Genomic DNA, 25,283 nt, shown 5'->3' with positions numbered 1-25,283 from the left:
TCGTTCCGATCACATGATCATAATATCATATATATGTATTCTCCAAAATATATCTCGTGAATATATTTGCATTTTGGTTATTTAAAAAAATATATATAATCTGTTTGTTCCCGTAGTTACGGTTATAAAATGTATAAATTAACCTGCTTTTTGTAAGCAAGCTGCGGTTGGACATTTATCTGTGTTCGTTTCCTTACTTAAGATAAAACTTTATTGTTCCCGGAGGGACATGTTTATTGTTCAGTGGCATAAAAATAAGTAACTTCCAGCATAATAACCACCAACAAATAATAAATGAGTGCACATCAACAGATACCGGTTAACCTAATCACAAATATGTACTGTGGAGAGAACTGCAGAACACATGAAAACGTGCAAATTCCCTGCACACTGAGTGCAGGTGAGTGTCGTGTCTCCCACTGCGGAGGCGTGAGGCAACCGTGATTTCCACTTTTACAGGTATAAGACGACTCTTTGAAGCAGGTGCAGGGTAGCATCTTCCATATCTTTGCGTGCCTGGATTGCAGACAGTAGTGGGTCTAGGAAATCGTTCTTGAGAGGCCTGATATGCTGGGGGAGCAGCTTCTCAATTGTCTTCATTAAATGAGACGTCAGTGCCACTGATCTGTAGTCATTATGGCCTCTGGAGCATCCCTTCTTGAGCAAAGGGACATCATTCAGAATATAGACAATGTGTTAGGGTGATTATACAAAAGCCAACCTCTTGAGCAGTATTGCTCAGTCACCTTCCCATGGATATTGGGTAACACATTTCTAGTTGAAAAACTTTGATTGGCAGTAGGCAACTTTTCACAATTATTTAAATCCATTTGAGTTACCCTTTGTCTCATCAGATTGGCAATTGCCTGGCAGCGTCGCTCAAAAAGTTGCCCTATGTATCATGACTTTAAGTTATCACAGGACAGCTGTTACAAATTAAAACTTAGTTTATCAAAGCTTCCATTACATATTCTAGGAAAATCTTTAGAATGACAGCAAGTTTTGTTCTCATCATGCAATTTCATAATTGGCAATCTTTTTGTGTACATAATAAAAATATCAGTTGGAGATGGAGAAAAGAACAGATGTATTATTCCATTATTTTGTTCCACTAACAAATTAAAATCTTACTTGCAATGACACCTCTGCCACATGGTCTACACTGAGCGAATACAAGTTGAGCTCTTAGGATGTGTGGAGGTTCTGTCATGCCCGTTTATACAGAGTAGTACTAAGCATCTTTAACAATAAATGGTGTCACCTTCTAATTACAAATGAAAGTTGCAAAGTCTTCGACGAGGGAATCATTTATTTTGCATTTTCAAATTTGAAACTGTTTTTGAACTGAGAAGAACCTTCCCCAAGGAATAACAGCTGACAATACAAGGCGAAATACAAGATGGTAAACAGAAAAGGTACTGTCATATTTATTGGGGAGGGCAGACACACACACACACAAATGCTCGTAGTTGACTAAAGATGACAAAAAATACACATATAATAGGAAGGACACTGTATTAAAATTTACCACTTAACTGTTCCACCCTTTCATTTTAAAAAGGGCAAAACAGCCTTCTTCCCCCACATGGCAGTAAAGAGCACTAGTTATCAGTCTGGTAATGTCCAAGGTGTATATAAAAACCTAATCTCTGATTACCCCAGTGGTTCCAGACCACCCAGCCGGAATCTGATCAACTTCCAACGTTGATATGTTTAATGCTAATGGTTTTACAAAATGGAACACAAATTTTAACGAGACCTGTACGTTGAATCAACAAAGGTCTTCAACATACAAAAAAAATTCTCCCTTTTAAATTATGATCAACATTATCATTTTATTAGCATTTTATTATCACAATATCAACGCTGAGGCAGTTTTCAAAAAATTTAACAGTGATTGAACCTTGATCTATGATGTTGCTTAGATTTCGAATAATCGTTGAAATGCCGGCTGGCCACACACTGGTTTAAAAGTTCACAATCATTCTGTCAATCACCATCAGCAGGATTCAATCAGGCTATCCTCACCATTCAAAACAAGTGTAATTTCCATTCAGTGACTCATAGGGGAAGTGGAAGAACAGGGGATGACAAGAACAGCCAACGTATGAACAGCAGCAACAAACCTCCAGAACTTACAACAGTTGTGTCCCCTTTATGCAGACACAGGTGCCTTCAGCACCACATGTACAGTTGGAAGTGTGAATACATTTCTGAGTAAGTCTAGCAAGGCATGCACAACTGGACATGGCTGTTCTGTGATTATTTGCGCGCTCTCTCTCGCTCTCTCTCTCGTTTCTCCACACAAGCATAACTCAATCTCTCCAGGTCGAAGGCACTTCAAGGTTTGCGCTGCACTTTCTCACTCTCGCTCGCTCAGAGGACCACCAGCACAACAGCTTTGCATCTTGTCCTCAAACACTTTCAGGCGGATCTTTGGATTCAGTGGGCGACAAGTAGCCCTATAAGGCTACAGGTCAGAACTACATGCCACAGAACCCTAATCTCAGCCTGGAGTGCTGCTGGCCAGCGCCTCCAGCATCTTGTCTCGTGCATGAGCATAGCGCTGCACGATCTGCTTGACATGCTCTTCCTCCTCACGCTGTAAGATACGCAAGAAATTGTGCAGCTCCGGCATGGAGAAGGCATCCCACTGCAAACAAATAAAGCAAGAAAATGGTAATGTATTTGGTATATTCTAAATATGTACATTTTCAAGATTAAAAAACAACATGAATTAATGTTTGGACTGAGAAATCCAGCTCATAACTTGAGAACAGTTCCTGTCAATCAGTGATTAAAACAAAAAAATTTTATGCTATTATTATTCTGCTCAGTCTTTCTAAATATTAAAATCTTTGTTTCTTAAAACCAGTTTCTGGTCTCTGCTTGGAAGTGGATTTGATAACTAAAAAGCCAAATACTCACGTTGACCTCCCCCGTTTCATTTTCCTTCAGCACCAAGCTGAGGACCTTTTCACTGGGTCCTGCACACAGCCGCAGCTGAAGGGGGTGCTCGTCATCTGCCAGCTTCCGCAAGTACACTGTGAGGGGGTGGGTCAGACAGACGTCAGTAACCTCAACTTTCCATACTAACACAACTTGGATAGGTAGTTTAAAATGTTACACTTCACACAACAATTATCTTCTCTTAAAATTCAGTGCTTCCCCTACCATTATTTTAGGGGGGCATCCCATCCCCCCTTGAAGGTCAAGTTAATTTTATTTTCTATATAGTGCCAGATCATAACAGAAGTCATTTGAGGTTCTTTCCCATAGAACAGGTCTGCCCCCCTCCCCAAAAGCTGTACCTAGCAGATACACTGGAATTGATCAGTGGGATCTTCCAGTTGAATCAAGGGAATAATAATAATAATAATAATAATAATAATAATAATAATAATAATAATAATAATAATAATAATAATAATAATAATAATAATAACACACAGGTATTGTTGTGCGTGCATGATGGACTGGCTACAGAAGGGCACAGCTGTGACTGGGTCTCACCCTGGTCATGGCGCTCACTGCGTTCGAATAAGGCGAATTTGCGGGGGTTGTCCACCACGGTGAACTTGTTCAGCAGTGCTTCGATCACCTCTCGGGCACGGGTGCGTGAGCTGATGTGCAAGTGCTTGGCCGTGTCCTTGGGGAGGTAGAAGGAGGTGCGCCGCTTCACACCCGTGCCTCGACGACCCCCATCCTGTGATGCAGTCATCTTTCGGGGCGGGGGAACGGACACTGGCCGGACCAGTTTGAAGTGGACCTTGATGAAGCCAGTGTAGGAGCCATCTTTGTTCTGTAAAGAGGACTGTCTTATTGCACTCAAAGTATAAACATTGGAAGCTTGTTCAGTGGAGCTTTACAGAACATCAAACGTGTACAAGTCCTCACCAGTGCCATGAAGAGGTTACTGTTGATCTGAGCATTATACTCCTTCACCTTCTGCTCAGTCTCGCTGACAGACAGCTCCTGCTTTCCCCACTCAACCTGTTCATCCTGCAGACAACAAAACCCATTTAAAATTCATAATTCAAGGTAAAAAGTGAACAAAAAACGCAAGATAAATGTGCTGTTTTTTTTTACCGCCACTAGATGTCAGCAAAGACTTTCAAAAACCAGATTACATTAGAACTCCGCTTCAACACAATGTTAGCAGCAACTCTATGCTAATTTTACTCGCATTAGTATTTGTGTGAAACTAGCCAGAAGATGGCAAGTAAAGATTGAGAGAATCTGACTAATAATTTTTGTAAATGGGATGACCTGACGTACTAAACTAACAATCTATATCTTACAATTAGTAATGCAAACTGTTCAATATATACTTGTTAAATTATGGCCTCTATGGCAGAGCAGAACCAAAAAAGTGCCCATGGCCCTGATCCAAGAGGGTGGAAAATAAAATAAAAAATAACCCAAATGCTGTAATGAGGGCTCAGGATGCAGTCACAAGAGGAAAATAGTTCTAATTTAATCCAGTCAATTCAATCCGGTTTCCCCCAACAGTCAAAAGATATGCTGAGGCTAATCGGACTTGCTAAATTGCCCGTAGGTGTGCATGTGTGAGTGAATGGTGTGTGAATGTGCCCTGCGATGGGCTGGCCTCCCACCCTGGGTTGTTCCCTGCCTCGTGCCCGTTGCTTCTGGGATAGGCTCCAGACCTCCTGCGACCCAGAAGAATAAGCGATTTGGAAAATGGATGGATGGATGAATGGTTAATCCAGCCAGAAGTTTACATGGCAAATGTTGGTGTCACTGCCTCATGGGATTACAACCCCTGCCGTATGGGTGACTGGGACTGGGAGCCCAATGTGACTGGGAGTTCTAGAGTAACCAGCACACACATCCAGCCAGTGCCACTGTACAGCCCCCTGACACAGAGCACCAGCTATCCATCACAAAGTAATGTGCATGTGGACCAGAGAAGTAACAGTGCCAGAGATACACAAAACTCCAAGTTTCAACAAAGAGGGAAAATTCTGTATATAAAGCTTCATGCAGTTATGGAAGTATAAATATTAGAGGTTTTACAATCTCGAAACAGCTCCATTCGTGTGAAGCAGCAGTTTGTGTTTCGCAGCTGAAGTAGTTCAACTGGCTGCAGACTTATGGGTGTAGAACATTAATCTAGAATGATTTTTCTACTGAATAGTCAGTTAATCTAGCTGGCGCACTAGTAAAATTGATGAAGAATCCATCAAAATGTGTTGTCCCTGCCTTTGAGTATACCATGAACAATAGAAAATGACTGTCTATACATTTAATTACCTATAATACAGTATTTTAGTTAGATTTTATAATATCTGTTACATTAACAGTTAAAGAGGGAGGATGTTTTATACCCATGCAATAAGGGCACAGTAAAGTGGACTGAAGGAACAGACAATGCGCCTAGTGTTTTGGTCATTCTTTGTCACATGCTGCATTTTCCAATTCACTTACCCAGTACACACTACAGTCAGTAGGGCAATTATCAAGCGCTTGGCCTATCTGCAGCATTGAACTTGAGCACAGGTTACAAACTGCTGCTCTCCCAATAAAGCCGGAAAACCAAGCCATTACCATTAGAGTAAGTAGGGCTCATACATTAACGGACAGTTAAACAGCTTTCTCATGTTAATGCGGTGTAATGAATTTATCTGCACTTAAAGGCAATGCAGAACATTTCAGCACATCTGATTTACTCCGCATGACATCCTGACGTCATCATAAATGTGCTGCTTTGCCGTTCATGTGAACGGAATTTTCCTATGGGGGCCATGAGGGTGACTGCGAAAGCAAAGCCATCAGCATAAAATGTCATTAAGCCATTTGATCACAGTAAAGTACCAACTGGTGTCAAGCTCTGTGAAGCAGGGCTTCAATGAAGGGAACAAAGCCAAGAACAGAAGTACTGTGGGCAATGGCCCAGGCAGTATAAATGACTATACACCACTGCAACTAGATGTTGTCAGTTACTAAGAAGTGGCCACAGCCTGTGCACCTTGGAGCAGCTGATGGGTTCACAAGACAAATCTCCCAACAACCAGTAGCAACTCATCTAGGGAGCCATCGAAAAAATGAACAAACAAAACACAGCTTTTAAGCGCACAAGTCAGTTCTCTGGTTAATTAAAACTGGTGTATTGTTGGGCAGCCATTTTGAGACAAATTATGGGAACTTGTTTCACTACTGCCTGTGGCTTTTGTACAGGAATTTCCACAAACAATTTACTGCATGGTGATAAGATCTAGTGCTGCTTGCTTACAGTTCAATCCTCAGCCTCCATTGGATTGTCACAACTGTTATGCACCCCTATTGCATCAGACTTGACACCGTCAAGCACTGCCCAACAGGAAGTCATCATGACATCATCGGTACCCAATGGAGTTCCTCGTTCCATCTCCCCACCACCAAGGAGGTGGCGCCGAGTGGAAAGCCTTGCACTCTAGGCTGGGTTTGTGGTTTCCTTGGTCTGCATTCCAAAGCTCTGTGTTCATGTAAAAATAGCTACTCATATGGTGTCTCACCAAAAGCAGTCACAATGCTTTCCAGTGTTTTACCGGCACTGTGCGCGTGGGAGCCCCTGTCATCAGTGACACACAACACGCGGTCTTAAAGAAACACTCTGGCTACAGTTTGAGTGTCCACCAGGATAAATCCTTATTATATGACTAGTCAGAATGCATGACATTCCTGACAAAAAATATCATCACTAGTAATATGTAATGTTGGTGAATAGTACTTTCCACGACCTTTAATCAGGTTCATTAAATATTACCTCACATTACAGCACATGTACAATGTAGTAGTACAAAATGATCTTTGCTTTACCAGTGGCAACAAAATGAACTACGGATATAAAAACTATTTGGGCACATCACAATACAAATGCATTGCTTTTCCCCCTTCATCTCACAAAAGCTCTGAATGGTGGCTCAGCAAAATGGTGTCAGGCCTCACCGAGCACAGCGTCCCCCTCCACCAACCTACGGACATCCAGGTGAGCAGAGGTCAGGAATATACGTGCTTTCTCTCCACACCCTTGCAAGGGAGTTCTGTCCAACAGGGTGGAACTGCATTTCCTTCCCACTAGCCAGTCCCCGACCTTCTGAACTCCAGCCCTGCACAGCAGGAACCAGAGGAAGGACTGCTCTTCCTGGGAAGGTTGGAGAAGAGATTCAAATGCATCCTCTCAAAGAGGAACAATCAGGTGATTTCATCTCGTCTGAGATAGAGATGACCGAAACTCTCCTGTCGTCTAGACACAGAAACCCTGTTTTTCATTTAAACACCTCTTCCACACAGCACATAATCTCCTTTTTGACAAATACATGGTATCCAACAAGCATACTGCCAGCAAAGTAAAACAATTAGTCATGTAATCCTGCAAAATTGAGCATAAATATCACAACCTACTAAAGGCTGTGTTCACATCCATAAAACCCCAAAATTTTAAAATATCAGAATGTTTATGAATAACTATTTTAGTTGCAAAATCTAAACTGACTACCAAAAGGACACAAATCAAATATGACATTGTAAAGTTCCATATCAAAAACTGGTGGAAAACGTAACCCCAGAATTGTGAAACACTGCGATCCCAGAACAACTACACAATGGAAAGGCGGCAAAATAAATAAATAAAAGAACCAACAAAATCGTCAGTCACCACTGAAAATGACCGGAGAGATGGCATGAATGTAGGTGGGAAGACATTCCAGGCAAGGGGGCTCTAGAACATTCTAAAATGCTGGAATGTGCTGGTAGGCCAGCCTGGGCATCTTTGATAAGCAGGTCATTTGCAATGCATGAGGGACTTTAAGGCCACTGACTGCTGTAGGTGGGAAAAACGTAGGCAAGTAGAGACAAAAGCTGTTCAGTATGAGCAGAAAAATCAGCTGTAAATTCAGTGTGAATAACACACACACCAACGCTACTTTAAACTTCAGACTTGAATACAACAGGCATCGCTTTCAAATACGCCTTCGAAATGATACCTTTTATCATTTTAAAATAGTCCCAGAAAAAGAGATGTTCTGCTTTAAACATTTCACATGAAACAACATTGATACGTCTCTCTTCCACTTGGGACACAAAGCATAGTCACATGCCAAGAAAAGGAATGATCAGCTTCCTAAAGGAAAAGGACAGCAGGAAACAGAAGGGCCCATTAACCAGCTAAGCTGTGCCTGAGGGCAGACCGATGATTTTAAGGGCAGCAGAGTCAGTCTTCTTTTTCTTAGACTTGCAGATTATTCAGAGATCCCTCTGAACTATTTCAGCCAGTGAAACATAGTACTTAAATGTATACTTCTAAACTGAAAGGCTTCCACCACATGACACAGAATGTCTAGGGTTTTCCCTTAAAACTCACTGTGCCAAGCTTGGTCTGTTTTTGACATCTAGGAGGACTTGGCTGTCTTACTGTTTAATACTGGTGCTACTTCCACTTTCATATTCATTCTTTATCTGAAGGCACTCAGAATTTCTCTAACAAGATGCAACAACTTTTCCTGCAAAAAATGTGGACGAAAGTGTCACACATGCCTGTTCCCAGAAAGCAATAAGAGATATGGATACTCAAGTGCAGGACATGACAATCAGCCTCTCACCATTAAGAAACCCTCGGCCTATTGGGGTTTAGCCAGACAATGGTGTGGCAGTGGGGCTCATGTCATGGGCAAATACTCTGAGGCAGCCACACACCCTCAAATGTTTAATCAGGCCAAAGAAACTGATTAAGTGATGCCAGCAATCAAAGCCCAGTACACTCGCAACATGAAAAGCAGAGGGCCGGAGTAGGAAAAATGAATACCGTGGATATTCATGAGTAGGTCCTGCGCAAACCTCAAGTCAAGGTCATTATTTCCAAACACTTTGTAGAAAATAAAACATATAAACTGGAAAACATTACAACAAGGCAGTACAATTACACTTCACTACTCAGTGGTTCCGGGCAGGCGATAATAAAAATAAACCAGGCTATTAAATATAATCGAAACGAAACATAAAACATGACATTTGCTTGGCAAGGGCTATGCGAAATAAGGGAGTGAATGTACTATAAAAGGAAGGTTTTCATTTCCAGAGTAATTCATCCCCATTGCAAAGCCATCGCCCTGTATATTGTATTAAAACGTCGGTCAAAAGCTAATTAGACTGTACTTTCTATGTAGCTGAACAGCGTCCTTCATGTTAAATAAATTATGCTGAATGGGCAAGAGTAAAAAATAGTAAAGGCACTAAAGGCGAGGAGTCGTGAAAAAAAATCATACCTCGATGTGATACTGACATGTGATACTGGTGAATACAGTTTATTCTCCATTAACTGTTCTTTTAATAACAGTTGTGTTTAGTTTTATTTAACGTATCTGGTTAAACAGCCGACACACGAGCCCCACTAAAGAGCGGCCCTCGGCCCCGGTTAGCGTCGTCGGGCGGGCCAGCCTCACCCTCTCCTTCCTGGGTTTGCGGATGAAGGAGGTCCGCGCCGTGAAGTACTGCTCGAACTCGCAGTCCGAGTCCTCCTGGCTACAGTAGCCGCTGCTGGTCGTGCTGCCCCACGTCATCTCGAAGGAAGGCGTTTGTTCCTCGCCGCCGTCTCTCATCCTCACGACTACTCTCACTAAACCTAACTTTAATACCTCGCCGTAAAATAATTTAAAAAGAACTTTTGAAACTTATTTCACACTTAACGATATGTAAATATTGGATAAGGAAGTCTGTAGTGAACCTGTAAACTCACAACCTACAGTAAAACAGCTGTCTGTACAAAAATAGCTGACGTGTAACCTTAAGCCCCGCTGTCTCTTTTCCCACGTTGCAGCAAACTAAAGGAAGCGGCCGCAGCCGACGCAGCCTATCCGGCCTTCGCCCTCCCCGGCGCCCCGCCCCGGCGCCCCACCCCTCCCCCGGCCGTTAAGATTAAAAAATACACAGGCCGGCAACGCCACTCCCCGATTGGCTGCGGGAGGGAATTCCTACTCCCCGCTGACGGCATACCCCTCCCCTTTCCTGCTCGGCCTGTATGGGAAAAACGGCTTTTAACTCCATAGTTGCCGGGATTAAAACTCGCCCCTGGGTATTGCGGCCCCTCAGGATAAATATAAATTCTGCAGGTCCACATACCCACGGACCCGTTATTCCAAAATGCCCGTTATTCCAGATTCAAAAATCCAGATTGAAGATTGAAAAAAATCAAAAATTTTATGGTAGATGTTAAACAAAGTTTATACAAAATGTTCATATTTATTTAGATGCCTGCATCCTCATTCAATATTCAACCAGCTGTCCTTACGTAACTTCAAGGCTTCATCACTTAGGTAACATACATTTTAGAATATTTAGACAACAAATGTATTCAAAACTACTGAATTGTTGGGGTTTGATTCCTGTGACCCAGAGATTAATCATATCAACACTGAGTGCTTGAGGCACAACTCATAACTTTCAAAAACCAAAAATTCCTATACACTTTTTACAAATTGGGGACAGCCTCCAACATAATTCTCATAAATTTCACCAAACGGAACCCCGCTCAGCTAATTTTGTCACCTAATACGACCCAAATCTACGCGCAGGGGCACTTGGTTTAAGTGGTAGTATCTAGTATCTATTCTACTCATCATTACACGCATATGATTGCCACTGTGGTCTCAACAAAAGCCTTACTGGCAGCTTTTAGTTTAAATTTAGACAGATACCATGGTTTTGACTGGTAATTCACATTAAAGATTAAACAAAATGGAAGTAAATCAGTTATGTAGTATGTATATATATATATATATATATATATATATATATATATATATATATATATATGTTCATGTGCTATGCATGTAACATCATACAGTAGTAATCCTTCGATAAAACATTTTTTAAGTAAGGTAGGTTTCTTAGTATTGCATTATAAGAATCACCTGTGCTGTTCAGGGATTGATGTTAAGTCACTGTTTGAACTCACTGAATTATTTTTGCTACTATTAGGAGCACTAGTCTGGCTCTCGTGCACTAATCAGGCCAACATGGCTTTATTCACATCTCATTCAGCTCTGCATTCTCATTCAATCTAACCCTCTATCCCCAATTTTGCACATAGTCGTGGAAATGGGTCTATTGTATAGGATAAATAGGCAGGTAATAAAATCTAGGCTTGTGCAGATGGCACATATGGACACATGACTCCCCAAGTCCCACTCGTCCCAGGAGACTATCCAGGGGTCACTGGTCCAACCATCCCCACTGCAACTACAGCAAAGTGTGTGGACAGCCTCTATTACACTAATGATTGAGAAACTGACAAACCAGTACTGAGTACATCTACATCCTATATATACCCAGTATAAGGTTTACAAGTCAGAATTTCTTGGAAGCTGTCTCCCAAAGAGACAGAAATGGATGATAGTAAATAATGAATGATCGCAGATGAAATTAAAGGGTACTAATGGCCCTGCTCTGGAGGGCAGAAGAGTGATAGCATGAAGACAAGTTGGAGGGGTGGGGTGGGGTGGTGGAGGCGAGGGGGAGGGGGGTCAGAGTGGCGCCATGGCCAGTCATCTGGGGATAAGCGATCGGGTCTGCACAGATGCTATGTTCTAAATAGGGCAGCAGGCAAAGACTGAGCCAAGAGGTGCAAAGCAGCTAGTTTCACAGAGGGGGGCATTTTATACTTTCTCCTCAAACAAATATGTACAGTATGTATTAATATACTATATTTACTCATAGGGGCCACATACGAAGTGTGAAATGAATCATGCAGTCACCCATAAAGGCCTCCCTTTGCATTTAATTGGAAGTCACTGCTAAATTTATACTCCTCCGGTCCACGTTTTTGCTACCTCCTAGCTCCCTACCAGATGATTTCACATTTCTGCACCCTCCCAGTTCCCTGCCAGATGGTCCACCTTTTTGCTCCCTCCTAGCTCCCAGCCAGACGATTTCACCTTTTTTCTCCCTCCTAGCTCCCTACCAGACGATTTCACCTTTTTGCTCCCTCCTAGCTCCCTACCAGATGATTTCACATTTCTGCACCCTCCCAGTTCCCTGCCAGATAGTCCACCTTTTTGCTCCCTCCTAGCTCCCAGCCAGATGATTTCACCTTTTTTCTCCCTCCTAGCTCCCTACCAGACGATTTCACCTTTTTGCTCCCTCCTAGCTCCCTACCAGACGATTTCACCTTTTTGCTCCTTCCTAGCTCCCTACCAGACGATTTCACCTTTTTGCTCCCTCTTAGCGCCCAGCCAGACAGTCCACATTTTACAAAAACTTGGAAAGATCCATATCTAAAATCATAACAGTTTTGTCCACATGTTCTATTTCAAAGCTCCACAATTCTTGCGCAGATGGGTTGAGGAGCCCTGGGAAGTTACTGCTCACCACCCAGCTGCCACTACATTAATCTGAAGATTGGGAACGTGGCATTTATTGCAGGCCTATAAATCAGAGCTTTCATCAGGCTACAGGCTGTGAGTAAGGCTTCCTTTCAAGCAGTAGCACCACTGGCAGGATCCTGCAAACCCAAACCCACATCAGTGTCTATTAGACAATGTGTCTAGCCTTGCATTTTGTGTGTAGGCTGCATATTCTGTAGGTTTGGACATTAATATGTCAATGAATGCCCAAAAGTGATAGTGCTGGAGAAAAAGAGAGAAAAAAGAAACATATCCTTATATGGACAGCAAGTGATAAACCCCAGCTCCCTACCAGATAAACCCCCCCCCCACCAACAGACACACACACAAACACTCAGCCTTGTTAAGGCGAGAGGTTGATCATAGGAGCTCATGAACAATGGATGGGGGAGGAGAGGTTTGGGTGGACGCTGTGTGTGTGTGTGTGTATGCCTCGCACACATAGACGTGTCCTGTTTACAGGAAACTGCGTGTAAATGCCCAGTGTCTAGGCCACAGATTCACCAAAATTACGGAGTATGACCACTGAGTTCGTATAGTAGATGATGTGAAAACTGCCTCTTTTCATATGAAAATGCACAGGATGGACGTGTTGCTTTAAGTATCGGAAGACAAATGGCCATCTGATTTGCATATCCTGGGGGAAATAATGACAATGTGTACTAATGAAAATCCCTAAAAGTTCATTATAAGTGAAGGGGGTTCTAAGGCTTTAATTCAGCTTCTTCTGTAACCAAGTATTTTGGCTAGATTGACTAGTTAGAATTAAAAAAAAAAAAAAACTGCTGAGAAAGCATGCTGCAAATGAAAAAAAAATCACACAGGAAGTTAATTCAGAATTTCTTTTGGCTTCACTTTCAAATAAAAGTACAAAAAAACAGAAACAGTGCTACAGAGATGTTAGAATAAGTCGTATTCAGCACAATATATTATAGAATATGCTATATATTCAGTATTATAAATATTATTCAGTACTGAATAATATAAAAAGTCTATAAGCATTATTCAGCGCAGTATAAGTATAAATATTATTCAGTATTGGCTTGATTTTAGCACTTCTTTTTCCTAGTTGGATGTTTTGTAACTAAAAAACTCTATTGACAGTTTGAGAGAAAAAACAAGAAAACACTAGGAGCAAAAATGTGGACTGTCTGGCAGAGAGCTGGGAGGGAGCAGAAACGTGGGCGAGCTGGGGGTCCCCGAGGACCAGCCTGGGAAAGACTGATCTAAGGCTTCACAGCCCCTGACTGGCCTAGTTGAGGCTGGTTCCTGGATTAGAGGGGGGGCAAAACCTTCATGCTTTGTTACGTTCCTGATCATAATGGAAAGGCAGACTTTTGTGGTGCAGCTCATTAGAGCCTGACAATACAAACCCATTTGCCCTTACCACATCGGTATCGGTCTCTATGACATCCTCTGTGATGTCCAGCTGGTTGGAAATGAAGCCACGATGTGAATTGCAGTCTAACTGGATAAGTCCTCGGCAGCGGTAGTGACAGGTGAATCTGCAGTCTAGAATGGAGAAGAGAAAGGCAAATCAAGATCTCCTCTTTCCGCATTTCACCGTTTTGCTATGCAATGCACCAGCTGTGCATGAAATATCCATTAGATTATATTGCCTGTGTACTGCTACACAAAGAGGGTGTGGAGTAGTATAACCTACACAGCAAAATATAGGAATAAAACCAAATTTCCTTAGTGTTGCTACCATAGCGTGATCAGATTATCTATGTCAGGGAGGACCCTGAGCTAGGACAGGACTTACAAACTACCATTTCAACCATTTCATTGAAAAGGACCCGGATTTTACTTTAACACTGAGTTCTTGCTATGTGTTGATTGGGCAGTCTCCCATAATCAAGTACTTGTTACTAATGTTAATGTGAAACAGCTGAATTAGTCTTTCGATCAAGGAAACAAACCAGTCAAAACACAAGAGGAACTGAGCTGTTTAGAACACAGGAGCCTTTCAGTTGTAGAGTAGTTTGCAAAACTAAAAGTATCTCAAAGGGTCCCTGACATGGATTATCTGGTCATGCTATGCTTCTATCACTGTACTTTTAGTGCTCGTAGGATGATTCATCCCATACAAATCATAACTGTGAAAAGGGAAGTGGTTTGATCGGGCGATCAGAGTGAATTTCTAATCCGGGCCATATCATCCGCTGTTATTGTACCTGGGTACACTGTGTTTGTGTCTTTTTCAAACTAAGCTAAGGGAAACGGCTTTCAATATGACAATCTACTACATAAAACACTGTAGAAGAGGTCTGAGAAGAGGAAATCTCCACCTGGTGAATTTACATGGCTGACAGCGACATTTACAGCTGCCTAATCTCAAACAATTGGCAGCGAAACACAGGAAGAGGAAACCGGATGTAAGGAAGAGCCGAGAAGGATCCTTGCCTCCCAGGGGCAATTGAATAGCAGTAATATGCCAAACGTTTCCATCATCACACCGGTGTCAGATACATTAGGAGCAGTTTTTAAATGCAGCTTTATGAGAAAGCAGCAGTACTGAGTAAGAGTGATGTGACAATCATAACAGTTAAGACGGTTTAAAAACAGGCTAATGTAACAGTCAAGTATAATCATTTCATCCAAGACGGCAATCTGCAGGATTCTCTGCGGGGAAGCGGACGTGCTTTTAACCATTTCCTGGGCAGGAGGGTGGTCCGGAGGGGATGGTGACCGTTTCGGCGCTGACACACGGCTCTCGCATTGCTTGGGGATTACATCAGCCAGGGTCCACCACACATGGCCGGCAGCTGAAAGCCATGTGGAGGGAAGCAGAGGAAGTAGTATACAGGGCCACATGTAACTGGGGAGGGGGCTAATTAGACTCGCTGCCCCGCCCCCCCCCATTCTCCACTCAAGTTTCCAGTTTTCCTGAAATGGGTCCCCTTCACTCTACATCAAATGTAGCTTCTGATATGAGGTATCAGTGAAATTTATGTCTAGTCTAGTGAATATCAGTTTCTGAATGATCCTTTTCACTAATAGTCAACTATTACATTTTGTAAAAGATTCTTCTTCACATTGGAAGTCTGCTACAAACAGTGTTTTATAGGAAGACGCTGACTGTGTGAATTTCAAATTTCAAGTTTCCCCATGGAATTGGTAAGATTCTGTGATAAGTACTAATCCATAACAGCGTCAGAGAGCCTGCTGTCTGTCTCAGGCAGCACAGGGCACTCCGGCTCTCCTCAGAGTACACAGGCTATACGAAAGACACTATTTCAGTTACATGCTTCTGGATGACAGACGGAAACCCACAAAAACACGCAAAGAGATCACACAGAGCTGGGGCTGTGTATAAGTCAGCAGACGGATTAGGAGAGCATGGGGGGTTATGAGGTGACGGCAAAGGGGTGTGTGGTGTTCCTGATATGTTTGCAAGAGGAGCTTCCTGGTACTCCCTGTCTTTCTGTATGGCTGTGAGACATGGACACTTTCCAGTGATCTGAGACGAAGACTGGACTCCTTTGGTACTGTGTCTCTTCGGAGAGTCCTTGCTGATAACGCTGGTTGGACTTTATGTTGCTGGAGGAGTCCCGAATGAGGCACACGACCTGCATTGTGAGGGAGCGTCAGTTACGGCACTACGGCCATGTGGCGCATTTCCCTGAGGGTGATCCGGCTCACAGGATCCTCATTGCTGAAGACCCAAGCAGCTGGACCAGGCCGAGGGGACGCCCACGTAACACCTGACTGCGGCAGGTGGAAGGCCATTTCTGGAATGTGGGACTGGACCATGTGTCTGCCTGGGGGGGTCGCCAGCCAGGATCCCAAAGAGTATTGCCTGTGTGGTGGGTGCGACAACGCGCTGCATCAGCGCATGCTCCCCAACCTGACCTGACTGACCATGGGGGGCCCAAGGGAAATGGTATCCAATGCACTGTGTATTTGTACATTAGGGACAGGTTTTATAACCCTCACATCATGGCGAGAACATTCCAACGTCACATTTAGAGCAGAGATTTAAACGAACATCATGGGGTTCTAAGGTAGCAGTGTTAGAGACTGAACCCGCAGGCCGTCCTGTTTGGGAACTTCACAAGCTCAGAATACAGTTAAACATTTCAAAGAACCGCCTGTATAGATTGTTCCTTACGACTTATTGTGCATTCAATGTTTCCTAAGACCCAAACAAGGCTCTAAAAGATTGAAAGATAAAAGAGTTTAAAGAGTGGAGTTGACCATTCTTGGAGCACACTGCCCTCTTGTGGCTAAGCAAAATTTGAACAAGTATGACAAAGTTCCTAGAGAATATACACAATAGGCTCGGCTGTAGTGTCAGCTCAGGCTTGTTGCAGGGATTAGGGGCTCCTATCCCCCCGCTGCAGGGTGAGTGTGTATGGGCGTGTGTGTGTGTGTGTGGAGTTTCCATGTTCTCCCTCTGTTTAGTGGGTATTATCTTGGTGCTTTAGTTTTCTCTCATAGCCAAAGACAAACATTTAGGCAATTGAGTGTCCCTAACTTGCAGCCCATAATCTGTGTGCATGTGCTCCGTCATGGACTGGCATCTCATCTAGAATGAACCTTTGTATCTAGTGTTGCTTCAAACGGGCCCCGGGCACAGTGTGACCCAGCATTACAACAGCAGTTAGAAGTTATAGCCCATACAAACAATATAATAATAATAATAATAGTAATTATTATTTAACAGAAAATAATACAAAACATATATCTATTAAGTGAAAAAAGGAATATAAAATGGTATCTACACCTCTAGTACATCAAACACTGAGAAGTAAACGTTAATCTTTAATTATTTGGTTAAATAAAATATAAACATATATTAACACGAGCAGTGTTCTGTTTTTAGTTACATTTCTGAGAAAAGCAAAACATAACAGGAAATGAAATCAAAGACTGGAATTATGCTGGGATCAATGGGAAGTACACGAGAGTATAAACTGTAAAACTACACATTTAACACTCAGTTTCTCAATGACAATAAACCAGCCATTATGTGCATGTCTGTATATAATTATTGGAAAGCCTGGGAACCGCAAAGCACAGGAATTTGGAAATTTACCAGAATTTTACTTGGAGATTCCCATTTCAGGGGAGGAGAGAGTAGGATGGAACAAAAATACTGTTTCAGTTGAATAGAGAAAAAAAAAGCATTGCACTGAAATGCATATGGTTAGACATAGTGTTTGGTCCAAGGTTAAGACCAAAACAGAGAGAGAAGAATCCAATAGATACAAACACTGGGAATAAGGTGGAACAAACGATCAAGAACAATTACGGTAAACTGACTCTCCTCTGTGAAACCCCACCCCCATTGTCTCAATAATGCATTTTAAAAATATAAAGGATACATTATCTCATCACTTGGCAACAATAGGTCAAGAGGATTACCTCAGGCTAGAGCTGTGAGATCTAAATCCCATCTCATTCAGGGCCAACCTCTCTCACTGATTTCCAAAAGACATCCACTAGCAGAACCCAAAACCCAGCCCCCAAAAGCCCTACAGAAAGACCCAACTGTCAATGCACAAGCACAGTTTTCACTGCCTCTAGGGTAGGGTCCCAGCCAGCAATCCAAAAAGCCAGAGAAAGGCCTGTTAGAAGGGCTGAAAAGGAAATGCGATCCTTTGCATTGGGGACATTCACAGCACTTTCACAATTCCAGACACTTAGAAAATACTCTCCTCTATCCGCACTGAAGGACACTACAGCTATGACATAAGAACCAGCTGCCTTTACAAATATGGATGAGTCATCAGCAATTTTTCCTGGGGCAACATACAGTTCAGGCATTTAAAGTAGACAGACAGGTTAACCAAAAATACATCAAAACGCAGAGTGATACAAAAATAGAATGTCATAATTCTACATGAAAATGATAGAGTATAGAGAATAACGACGCCCTTTTGGAGTCAAGTTTTCCTTTGCACAAAATTTAACAGCAAACTTCCCTCCTTCTTCATTATCAGTGCCCCCCCCCCCCCTCCCCCCAAGCATCTGCAACCTCTGACTTCCTGTCCAGTGCAGTCATTCCGCGGCAGACGACTCCATCATAACGCCATTGTGTTTGCGACACAATGGCCGAAATGGCGCAAGTCCAAAAACCTGTCACAACAACAACATTGGGCAAGTTTTTTTCATACCATATTAAAGAAGGGAGGGAAAAAAAACCTTCAAATCAGCCTTTCCAGAATTACAGACTGTCCCTAATATTTACCAGTTAGACCTTAACATGGGCCATTTCACTGAACTTGCTTACTATAGCCTCCCACTCTCATTCTGGTCTTCCTGGGTCTAACTCAGGAGGACAGCACTGGCTACCAGGTTTTGATGGCATCCTTTACTGGGCTCTTGCTGAGCTGTAAATCACTGGTACTGTACCTAGCTTGTATCATTCCTGCGTGATTATCAGGACCTATTGAGTGACATGACGAGGCTCTTTCCTTGCATATTATCTGAGATCAGTGTCACACCCCCTCCTAATTTCTATATATACACACATACCACTTGGCTTTGATGTCTTCCCTCACAGCATTTCTCATCAAGGCTAGATAAGATTGTGGGTCTACAAGATCAACCAGGGTCGATGGGCTTCAAGCTCATCGGCAGATTCAGGCTGGACTTTTCATGCATCAGTCAGGTTTGGGCTGTAGTACCACGGCTTTATTTTGTATTTGTCATGCCAAGGCAGACGCTGTAACAGGTGGAAGTAGGATAGAACACTGTTTCCCAACCTGGTGCTTCGGGACCCCCAGACGATCCAGGTTTTTGCTCCCCCCATGCACTGTCTGTACATTAACACTGGATTATGCATCAATACTTCCTGCTTAGGTCAGGTTCAACTTTTTCTATACGCTGCACCTGTGAACACTACAAAGTAACCACATGTAAATGTGAATATGAACATCATCACCACACTGAAGTCCCCCCACCCATCCTTACATGTTACATTCCTTGTGACCTACTTGCATTGTAAAACCAAGTATAGCACATGCATGTCTTAAAAGACACAATACAGGTACCGACACGAACACTTAATAAAGCAGCATATATTAAAGCCAAAAACCAGTAATACTTCTCTTGTGTGAGCATTGTGACAATTTTAGAATCTCGATGGGTGTGGACAGAGCTGCCAAAGGGGAATTCACGCTATGACTCTAAATAAATTGCGTCACTACCACAAATAAAGCTAGAGTACAGCTTGTAGGTGTCAAGAAAGCCTGTTAATTGGGGACTGGCTTTTGATATTTACCAGATATTTAAATATATACACCCTAGGCGTCTGAGAATTAGGAGCACACCCCCCGCATTGCACTTGCACCTCAGCCTCTGAGAAGCATTATTGCAGTTGGCGCATGTGGGGTGAGAGAGCTTGAAATACTTCCTGTATTAGCACATCCTTGCTTAATTGCCAGCTGGGGAAATTCATCATTACAACAAAGTAGATATTATGAGCGTATTAGTTCTGTGCTGTAGTCACCCTGTAAGCCAGTAGCTGTCTAGGCCTGCAGGCTGAAATGTGGGATTACAGATGGAGGCCTTACAGATGGAGGCCTTACAGATGGAGGCCATACAGATGGAGGCCATACAGATGGAGGACTTACAGATGGAGGCCTTACAGATGGAGGCCATACAGATGGAGGCCTTACAGATGGAGGCCTTACAGATGGAGGCTGGGGGTAGGAGTCAAAACAAGAAGCTTCTACGGATTTAGCTTCATAATTAAGCCCTTTAACGAGTTGCCGTGTCACTGTGCCTGAATGGCTTAAAGACCATGAAAGGACAGACAAATGAGGACTGAAAAGCACCTTTTTTGGAGACATATACATCACATGTGTGGCAGATAGATCAGCTTCGCATGCTGGTGAAACGACAGAAAAGAATAACAAAAGTTTTGATAACAGTGCTTTAATAAAATATACTCTGCTTAAAAAGTGAATGATTAAAATGACAAAAATTCAACGGAGAATCCGATGATATGGACTATTAACATCTCACTTGATCAAGCCGTTGAAACTAGACTTCCTCATTAAAGGGTCAATAAGTAGCAACAGTATTTATAAAGCTGCCCCAAAACTAAATGGAAAGTAAAGGCCTGTAAAGATCTATCATTTCCCATGTCCTTCAGCTGACCCTTTTTAAATGGTGTCATGTCCTTTTCGTGCAGGAGGGGCCCTTTGGTTTCCTGTGAAGAACAAAGAATGCTTCACTATGCTCTGGAAGGGCTCTCAAATCGACTCAGAGCTTCATGTCAATAGATCTTCATATTGCTCTCCTACCCTATGGTTCTCTTATTAACTGGCCTGATTCAGCAGGCACCAGTGCGTCCAGAGCTGCCAGTCAGTGACAGCAACTCAATGCCCTCAGAAGCTTTGTCAGGCCAGGGATGTCTGACAAAATGAGCTTTCAGCAAAGGAGTTTTTCAAACAACATAATCCACTACGTGAAGGTAGGTCAGGGCATGTTAGCATACTGAAGCAAGAGAACACATGCCATGTCCGTTAAAAGTGATCGTTTGCAAATTAAGCCAAAATACTTAGGTCTTTTAGAAGATCTTATTATGCAGAGAATTGTTCATACAAGTTCTTTTATGACACCATTGCTTTTTTGATGTTATACTGCAGATTCATATGTAGAGGTCAAATATTCATGATTAGCCATGAAGTGCCAATCAAGAACCAGCACATAAAACCCAACCAAAGCCAGCTGACCTCAAGGAAATCTGTGTGAACATTCCACGGCTAAAGGAAACAGCACCTGAAAAAACTCATCTAAAACCACCAAGGAAGCTGATGCAAAGGCATGTCCATTTTTAAAAACGAGCTGGTTTGATGCTTGCTGGTATCAACAGCTACTTGAAGGTAAAAAAAATGTTATCTTAAAGTCCAAACTTCCCTGTTTACAAAACTGCATCCTGTTCTCTATTTATTTTACTTATATAGGACAAATAGGTATAGAAAAGGATGGATAGATGATGTTTCATTAAATCTGTAAGACAATATGCATGCTGCTGGACTGTCCTACAGTTTATAATACAAAAGTCTAGAAATAAGCTTAAACACAGATGTATGTCCTGAAACATTTGCTAAGGCAGCCAACAGATGCTCATACATGAATAACATATGTATGGTGACTGAGAATAATGTATAATGCAAAGCGATATTGGGATTGCGCAAGGAGCTATATAAATGTAACAAGGCCAGACTTTCTCATTTTCTTGTTGTGACTGAACTGGGGGTATAAAACAATGGATGAATGAAATAATGTAGTAAGGAAACTGAAAATAATTAGTAGTTAAGCAGTACAAATAGCCTGTGTGGAACATGGGTGGCATACCTCTCTTCCCATCAGCACCAAACCACTAAACGATATGCTATTACCTTGAGAAGAGCCCACGAATCAGATCTGCACACCTCGACACTTACCTCTTTAAAGGGAGATTAAAGATTGAGCGTAGCCTTACAGAAGCCTGGTAGAGATGTTTTGAGGGACAGAAGCTCAACGATAAAAGTTGTGGACTGGAGCTATGGGAGTGGGGGGCACTGTGGCTTGCTAAGTGGATGGTCACTGGTGCTCAATAACAGAAAAGGCACTGGGTGACTTTAAGGGCGGTACTATAGTTTGGACAAAAGGGTCAGGGTCAGGTTCTTAGGTACCCTCAACAGCCTCTTCTGCATGTGCCTGACTAGCAGAAAAAATGCAGAACATTTTACCATTAATAAAACTATAATGCTGTACAGTAAAAGTGAAACAGCCATATATCTGGGGAAATTCTGTGGGTTGAATTCTTTTCTCTTACTTCCTCAGAGTGCCTACTTTTTCTGCTAAGAAAGCAATAGGGAACTTTCAGTAATTCAGACCTGATGTCATGCATCATAGGGTCTTTTTACATAAAGGTCTTTCAGAATGGGAGTACAAAGACAAAAAGAAAAAGGATAAAAGAAATCTAACCTTTACATGCCGAAAAATGCTGAAAGATTGATGAAAAACAATACAACAAGCAGCACAGTCAAGTATTGGTTGTGTTTGGCCTGCTCTGATGAGACCTAAGCAGAGCATTAGACTAAGACTAAGACTAAGACAGCTACACAGCAGCACCTAACCGACATGCGGTTTGTTTTTAATTCTCCGATTGCCTTTACTTGTATATTAAGAAGGTAAAAACAAATTTGAGGGGACTGTATATTATTCTAAGAACGAGCAAACAGCATTCTTCAGTAAAAAACAGCTCCATATTAACAGCTTATGTGCATTCCGTCAGAATGCATCTGAGTCTCAATTAAACCGCATTACAAGAAGCTTATTTTTCCCAACTGCACGTGTGAGCCACACAGAGGCTAGCAGGCCATAAGATTTCCCTGTACCCAGCAGGCAGACGGCACCAGACGTAGGACTGCATGAGGCACACATGGCCACAAATGACACAAATGACAAGACCACGAGAATGTACACAGACAGCCAGCCGGGTGGATGAGCAGAAATGTACAAAGACTGGTGCCTAGGCTTGGAGCTACTCACTGATGCAGCGCAAACTCTGTTTGTACAAGCCCCAGATGAAGTCTCCGCAAAGGTCACACCACGTAGGCTGGGTGTGGGTGCAGGGCTGGAAGTCATGGCCTTCTCCGCTCGTGTTGGTGAGATGCGGGTCGGTGCTGTCTCCCAGCAGTCGGATGATGCGGACCCGGTTCAACAGTTCTGGAACCTTCCCGGGACTGAGACGCACAGCATTGACTCGCTCCAGACGGGATGTACGGGATTCATGTGGGTCGGTCAGCTCAATCCGGTCGTTCAGAGACAGTTCTTTGAGCTCAATTAACTCGTCCCGAGACATCCTACCACAGGTACTCAGACGAGTGAGGGCAGTGCAGGACTGGTATGGACCTCACTGTAAAGGGTCAAAATTGCAGGGGGCATGATTTGGTAATTCAACTATAAAATAACTGTCAACACTTAATTTAAAAACATAATTCTTCATCTTGAATTTCTGACCACAGTCATTAAAAGACCAGTCAATGCATCACGGTTCACCTGAAGAAAAAATCTGCAGAAGCTCCAAAAAATATGCTATCAGTGGTCTGAAACACATCTGGAAACTCTGACAAAAGGAAAACTTCTATGTTTTTGCCTTCCCTTTAAGTCAGTTTCATTTAATACATTTTACAGTAACTTTTAAAAAATTTTCAGGTATGACGGAGTAGGGCTTCCAGTGACACGTGGAAAGAAGCCGGCAGCTGACAGATCATTAGGACAAGCGGATCCGACCATTGCTGCTACGCAATGAACATTCAATTCAATATTTCAGCAGTCACCAGGACACCAATCTCCTCTTTAAAGACGTCTGTATACAACTGCAAAAACAACGACAAGTATAATGTAGAAGGATGGAGACATATTATAGAATATTGGTAGATTAAATCATTTTGTTTCATTTTAAAATCATGTCTCAAAGAAAGTCAGTACGTTTTTATAAAATAATATTTTATAATTTAACAAATCATATATACTTTGCTTACAACATACAGAACGGAACGAAATCAATATTTAACGTCATTAATGCAAAACACAGTTTCTTAACCTAAGAAACATATATGCGGGGAAAGTACGCACCTTGGAAAAAGTAAATGTAGGTCACGAAGCACGAAGTCGTTGCGTCCCGAAAAGCTGCCATCCGTGAGGCTGCCAGCCGGCTCCACGGCACCGCGTTTTAACAGTCTGAAAAGGCGAATCGGCTGCGAACGCGGCGGCGGTGCCGAGCAGTCCGCTCCGGTGACTCTGCCGGACTCGCGAATCGCTGGGCAGCCGCTGCAGCCCTTTCGCCAAATGCCGATGTTACAATAGCAGATCCATCAGCCGGCGAAGCACAATGCAGCTTTTCAAATCTTGGTCTGGCCCCTACGTCGCTCGCTTCTCAAATGCAGCTTAAATTGCACTTCAACATTTTCTTAAATAGTGAAATTGAAAGTTTAGCTCGTTCTGAAGGCTCGGGAAAATGTTTTGTCTTTTTTTTGCTGTCTAGTGGTGCGGACTGACTTTTAGGAAAACTCCGGCATGTTGCTGGATGCAAATAGGATTTTCACTGTCCTCCGGTAAACCGAATATTTACAAAAACAACTATTCAATTAGGGTAATAGTGTTTTCGCAGCATATTTCGTCCTTGCCCGCAGTGATCTTGTTACGCGTTTTAGTTATAAGTCCAGCAGAGCTCAAACCCAGTAGCGCTGTCCCCGATGTCTTTGCTGAAGTTTCCACAGGAGTGGTTAAGGAGGTGTGAACTCAGATAAACATCCATTGACAGAACGGAAAAAGGCTGGTTTAATTGCGCAAATGAGCGAATCGGCATGCTGTATTTTGGTAGCTCAAATACAAAAGCGGAGCTTAGCGTCTTGAAAGATGATTATTATTATATAATTATTTTGCAGTGAGGATCCTCCTTAAACACCGAGGCAAGTTTCTTTAGAAATGTTTGGGGGTGGGCAAGATTGGGACGAAAGAAAAATCGGTTAACTGTTATATGACTGAGACTTTAAGACTTGGTGCGATTTCAAAGGGCGACGTCATTGGATTTAATTTCCTGTCATGTTAGCTAAGATAAAAGAAATATATAAATAAGTAAACAAACACCAGATGGAAATGTCTTTGTTTTTTTTTTTTTTTACAAAGGACAGTGCATAGTCTTCTGACATGTGCTGGTGAAAACGTCAAACTGAAATATTTGCTTACATTTTATTTTTATTAAATGCAGTGACGATTTGTTGTTTTTAATGGAAAGAATGGAAAATCTTTCCTACTGATGACTAAACCTCACATTCTCAGTAATGATTTTACTAATACCTGTCGAAATTCAGAAACAAGGCGATCTGGGTTCTGGTATGTGAACCAAGTGTTCTTAAAAGTAACAGAATGACC

The 25,283-nt window shown here is 42.4% G+C and overlaps 1 protein-coding gene across 3 annotated transcripts; it reads right to left on the bottom strand.

The window, feature by feature from the left end:
* Positions 1-1,291: 1,291 nt before the first annotated feature.
* rassf1 (Ras association domain family member 1) lies at positions 1,292-24,752 on the bottom strand. 3 transcript variants are annotated; one of them, XM_049017377.1, is made up of 7 exons: positions 23,985-24,752; positions 22,896-23,725; positions 13,786-13,910; positions 3,898-4,002; positions 3,514-3,802; positions 2,929-3,044; positions 1,292-2,653 (listed from the first exon to the last, which is right to left on the bottom strand). In XM_049017377.1, the coding sequence occupies exons 2-7, from the start codon at positions 23,206-23,208 to the stop codon at positions 2,507-2,509; spliced, it is 1,095 nt and encodes a 364-aa protein (XP_048873334.1). In that variant the 5' UTR covers positions 23,209-23,725; positions 23,985-24,752; the 3' UTR covers positions 1,292-2,506. The 3 variants fall into 3 exon arrangements, with proteins under 3 accessions (XP_048873334.1, XP_048873335.1, XP_048873336.1); XM_049017378.1 differs by having other exon boundaries at positions 22,896-23,262; XM_049017379.1 differs by lacking the exons at positions 13,786-13,910; positions 22,896-23,725; positions 23,985-24,752 and adding an exon at positions 9,441-9,857.
* Positions 24,753-25,283: the final 531 nt, after the last annotated feature.

The sequence above is a fragment of the Brienomyrus brachyistius genome, chromosome 6 (genome assembly GCF_023856365.1).
Source record: "Brienomyrus brachyistius isolate T26 chromosome 6, BBRACH_0.4, whole genome shotgun sequence".
Taxonomy (NCBI): Eukaryota; Metazoa; Chordata; class Actinopteri; order Osteoglossiformes; family Mormyridae; genus Brienomyrus; species Brienomyrus brachyistius.
This window is presented reverse-complemented; position numbering and strand designations above follow the sequence as displayed.